The sequence below is a fragment of the Lactuca sativa genome, chromosome 5, assembly GCF_002870075.4.
Source record: "Lactuca sativa cultivar Salinas chromosome 5, Lsat_Salinas_v11, whole genome shotgun sequence".
Taxonomy (NCBI): Eukaryota; Viridiplantae; Streptophyta; class Magnoliopsida; order Asterales; family Asteraceae; genus Lactuca; species Lactuca sativa.
The window spans coordinates 132942848-132947864 of record NC_056627.2 but is presented as its reverse complement, the minus strand read 5'-3'; the positions used below and the strand labels follow the sequence as shown (position 1 = coordinate 132947864).

Sequence of the window (5017 nt, the reverse complement as noted above, 5' to 3'; positions counted from 1 at the left end):
AAGCAGTGGTATCAACGCAGAGTACTCGAAGTGTTGACCAAGTTGATCATTATTGTGGAATGGGTGTCTAATTGGCTATCAATTGTATAAATTTAATAACATGTATTTTAAGTAATTCTCACTTTAAAATATAAATATTAGAACAACAACACTAACCAAACTTTTTACTATTGATTTAATGTGTCCTACCATACCATACTTAAATAAAAGTTTCCCAACAGGGGGGGGGGAGAGAGAGAGAGAGAGAGAGAGAGAGAGAGAGAGAGAGAGAGAGAGAGAGAGAGAGAGAGAGAGAGAGAGAGAGAGAGAGAGAAGAGAGAGAGAGAGAGAGAGAGAGAGAGAGAGAGCAGCATCGTATCAACGCAGATTTCAACACAATAGTAATTGCATGGTTAGGGCCGGTCCTGACGGTGGGCAACCCGGGCGATCGCCCATGGCCCATGACTCTAAGGGGCCCAAAATTTCATATTATATATATATATATATATATATATATATATATATATATATATATATATATATAATAACATTTTGTGTATATGTCTTCTAAGTAGATAGTGTTTAGCTATTGACAATCTACAATGTTTTCCAAAAAAAATTATTTAGAAGCCAAAAAAAAGGAAGAAACGAAAGTATTCTGATGCCTTCAATCAAACTTATAAAGGATCTATATATAATTTTTTTTTTTAAACCATCGAGTTCGTTTAATTTGAATGAAAATGATACTAGTTTGAATGCAGAAAAACTAATTTGAATTAAAATGATAGTAATTTCTCTTTTAGGTAACGTTGTGGTCATATTTATGTTTATAATATTAATAGTTATTTTTGTGGACTTTGTAATGACGTGTTTATTTTTAAATTAAATGAAATTTTGTTTATTATTCTAGGAGCCTATTTTTTCTTTTTACCATGGGCCCACAATACATTTGGATGTGCATGGTATACCAATTTCAGTTAAAAGTTTGATCAAATAATAAAAACAAATCCACGTTTTTGCTGGATCTTGAGGTTTAGATTGTTTTTGCAAGTACTTCATTAAGTTCTGACACTAATTCAGCCTATTGACATCCATTGTGAGCATAAAAGTTATGCTTGTGAATGTTCCTACTGCAAATTCGGTATTTTTGCTATCTTTCATGGTTGTTTCCTATACAAACTACATAATATTTATAAGATTAAGAAACATGATTAGAAAATACAAGTAGTATAAATAGCAATGTATTTTAATATCGCTACCAACATTGACAATGTACTTTAGTCTCGCTACTAACATTAATAATGTACTATTTTTATTTCTTATGCACTTTCAATTTCCATCTTCCAGTTCAGTGACATTTTCATGTAAAGCACAAAACATAAGAAAAAAAAAAAAAAACACTGTTACTGAAATCAGGCTTCCGCCCACCTAAATCACCACCTTCGGAGGTTTTAAAACATCACCACATCACTGATAAACTCTAATTTGGTTGTTGAAATCAACCACTGTTGCTTCAATCGTTTTTTTTTCCCTAAAACCTACGAGAACGATTTTAAGAGATTTAGAATGTGGGAAGAAGATATGCAGATGCAGATGCAAGGCAAGAGAGGGGGTGGGTGATGTATGTTTTCGGTGAAGACAGATGGTGGAGGAGGAAGACAGATGAGTGATGTATCTTCTCCACCTCACAACTCTAGCTCTACAGATCGATAATCGTTTATCCAACCACCGTTCCTATCTTTCTCTCAAATACAACCCTCAATTTTGCGTTTTAATTTCTTGGTGAGGGTTTGGCTTCTGAGAAATTCTAGTCCTAGTTCTGCAGATCGATGCTATTATATGATTTGTATTTACTTTTTCTGGTGAATTTGTTTGGATTTATTTTGATTTGCTGTTTGGTTTATATTTTTAGCATGATTTTGGTTTATTTTTTAGCACAATTTTTCTAGGCATCGAAGGGGGTTGAGCATCAGATCAGGTCTATTTGTTTCCAACAAGAGGTGGGTCCAAATGGTGGTGTTATAGGGTTTTATCTTTCGGTTTTAGGTGGCGGTTGGTGATGGTTGATGGTAGCTGATGGTGGCCGGTGTCGGTTATCGGTGTGGGAGTAGTCGGAGTGCTTGCCGGAGGGGACTAGAGTGAGAGTGAGAGTGGTCCACTTGTCAATAAATTGATTATATTATTTTCAGTATTTAAAAAAGTATTAAAATAATTAAAAAAGAAAATATTAAGGGCATTATAGTCATTTCCTATGAGGCAGGACTGACTCCGTAACAAAATCAAAATATAAGGACTTTCCGAATGAAAAAAAAAAAAGATAGGGACCACACACGAAATTTTAGCAAACCTGGGACGATTTCAGTAATTTGTTTAATATTTAAAGTCTACAAATACTAATGCATGTTGACTCTTTCTAGCGCCCGATTACACGCAACTCGATTCAATCTCTTGTTATACTCGATTGTTTACTTTTGAATTGTTGGAATTTGAGTTTCAGATAGAGAGGACGAAAGAACGACGACGTCTATTTTCTTGATATGCGCTGAGTACCAAAACCCTATCTCCAAGAATTAGGCATCCGTCTGGTATGTACGCTATTTAATCGCTGATCCTCTTTTAACACATTCATACAGGAATTTAAGCTTTCGACTTGTAGATTGGTAAATTTGAAACATCTACGTAATTTTTACTGCAACTTTTCTTCTGTAAATATTATTCGATAATTTCTGATTGTTATAAATGCAGTTCTATTTTATCAATTAGGATATGGATACGAGCAATTTGATGTCTCTGGAATCTGGTAATTGGAGGTCTCAGGTGAAAGCTGTTTCACGTCAAAGGATGGTGAACAGGATGTGTGTATTTACCATTTACCATTCACATCCTCATCTTAAATTTCTTAATTTTGTGTGCTTTAAGCATTTGATCATGCTAACCTTCTTAATTTAACTTTGATGATGTTAGCTATTGGGGCTTTGTGGATAATAGTGTAGCCTTAAAAGTCTCTTATTATATTGGTTTTAAATTTTACTATTTGGTCCTTTGTTTCCTTATTCCTCCTGATACTTGCAATTTCACTTACATTGCTTGATATGGATACGAGCAATTTGATAGTTGAATTTTTACCTAAAATATCTACTACATCTTCTCACTGATCCATGTTATGTTAATGTTATGTAGAATGAATGCGATGAAGAGGCATTACACCACCATCTCTGGACATGAGGCATTAAAAGAACTTGAAAAAATAATTGTGAGGTTTGAAGAGAAGATTTTTACTGTTGCGACAAGCCCGGTTTGTTTTGTGCTCTATTTGCTTATGTTGTTTGGTTTTGTAGTTTTTGCTGATGGTTAGTGGACATTATGTACATATGGAAGTAGTTTCAATTAAATAGATGAATGATGTGATATCATGTTTGTTATATGTTGTATGATACTTTGGGACCTAAATCTTTTCAATTTTTTGGTTTGCAGTCTGATTATTTGTGCAAGATATCATTGAAGATGCAGACCTTGGAAAATAGATGACGCAATCCCATGATAGCTGCTGTGCTGATAGTGTGGTATTTTCAAATACAGTCGCATTTAATCTTTATGTCATCAGTTTTATAAATATGACTTTTGTAGGGTTAAAGCCTAGAGATAGTATGTATATTGATTTTTAAGTTGATATGTTTGGCAAGACAAAAAGTAGCTTATAAGCTAGCTTTTTAAAAAGCTACTTAGCTATGTCATTTTATATCGTCTAGCTAACTTATCAGTTAGTTTATATGAAATGTTATTTTTTTAGCAGCTACTTTGGGACCTAAAAAAATTTAATTTTTTTTTAATTAATTTGGTTTGTAGTTTGATTATTTGCGAAAGATATCCTTGAAGATGTTGAGCATGGAGACTCGATCACAAAAGTCAAACTCTGTTGCTAATAATATTTCCGGATAGATTGTCATTTAATCTTTTATGCCATTAGTTTTATAAATATGACTTTTGGAAGGAATTTTTTCGCTATCAACACCTTCTAGAAAACATACGTACGTCGTGCCTTTTAATTTCTTTGATGTGAATTCTTTGATTTTTAACTTAATGGGGACAAGAATTGGGGGTTATTTCTTCTTTTTTTTCCTCATTAAAGCTTATGTTGATAAGATAAAGTCTTGTATATAAAGATTTTTTTTTTCTAGACTAAATAAACCTTCTGAACGAGACTAAATGATAATTTTAGCCTTGTATTCCAAATTTTTCAACAATATTCATCAATTTCAACATGAGAGGTAAAGAGAAGAAGGGTAAATAGGTAAAGAGTTTGCATCTTGATACATTAAGTAATTTTTTGGCTAAACCCATAAAGTCGTTTTTTTCGAATTAAGCCAAGAGCATTACTATAAGTTCTCTCTCATAGATGGGTTTCAGCTTGTTCCGACTGCCCAAGACTTGGCTGAAATACGCAGTTAGGTGTGTGTTCCCAACACCAAAATTGGACACATCAAATTCCAACACAAACATTTGAGAGAAGTTTGACATCGCGAGGATAGGGGCAATTGTCATAATTTATTTCAGCTTATTAAATGTTACACCATTTGTCTTGTCTGACCGCTTAAACTCGTGTTGATATGGTTTACATACCCTGCAATGAACCTCCAATACTACTCTTCCAAACCTAAAAACTCGTGTTATTCTCTTACCATTTTGGCTACCTTCTACTAAGAATAGCCACTACTTTATCTTGATCCACGTGTAATCTTATATTGGGATACCACATGGCCAAGGTAAGCGACTCATGGTTGGCCAAAACTGTTCTTATCATAATTGTCATAAGGTTTCATGTACGGAGAATCAAAAGGTGAAGTTTGCACGGGTCGAAGGATTGGAGGAAGTTTGCCACTTAGGGTCTTTAGGTTGCAGGGTGGGCTGTGGTGACATAGGAGCAGTTCACTAAAATGTTTCGTGTTGAGTACGTTCCGCTAGTTGAGAGGGAGAGGTTAGCCCATGAGTATCTTTTGTTAGCCTTGTTTTGCCCCAAGTATGATGCTTTTGAGCAGGT

At 34.2% G+C, this 5017-nt stretch overlaps 1 protein-coding gene across 4 annotated transcripts; it reads left to right on the top strand.

Moving 5' to 3' along the window:
- Positions 1-1397: 1397 nt before the first annotated feature.
- On the top strand, positions 1398-4004 carry LOC111890003 (mediator of RNA polymerase II transcription subunit 15a). 4 transcript variants are annotated; one of them, XR_002849703.3, is made up of 5 exons: positions 1398-1761; positions 2477-2564; positions 2725-2834; positions 3160-3274; positions 3454-3775. XR_002849703.3 is itself a non-coding variant. In XM_023886162.3 (4 exons), exons 2-4 carry the CDS (start codon positions 2746-2748, stop codon positions 3505-3507), a joined length of 258 nt encoding a protein of 85 aa, XP_023741930.1. In that variant the 5' UTR covers positions 1989-2564; positions 2743-2745; the 3' UTR covers positions 3508-3775. The 4 variants fall into 4 exon arrangements, 2 of the variants coding, with proteins under 2 accessions (XP_023741930.1, XP_023741928.1); XR_002849704.3 differs by lacking the exon at positions 1398-1761 and adding an exon at positions 3826-4004 and having other exon boundaries at positions 1990-2564; positions 3454-3542; XM_023886162.3 differs by lacking the exon at positions 1398-1761 and having other exon boundaries at positions 1989-2564; positions 2743-2834.
- Positions 4005-5017: the final 1013 nt, after the last annotated feature.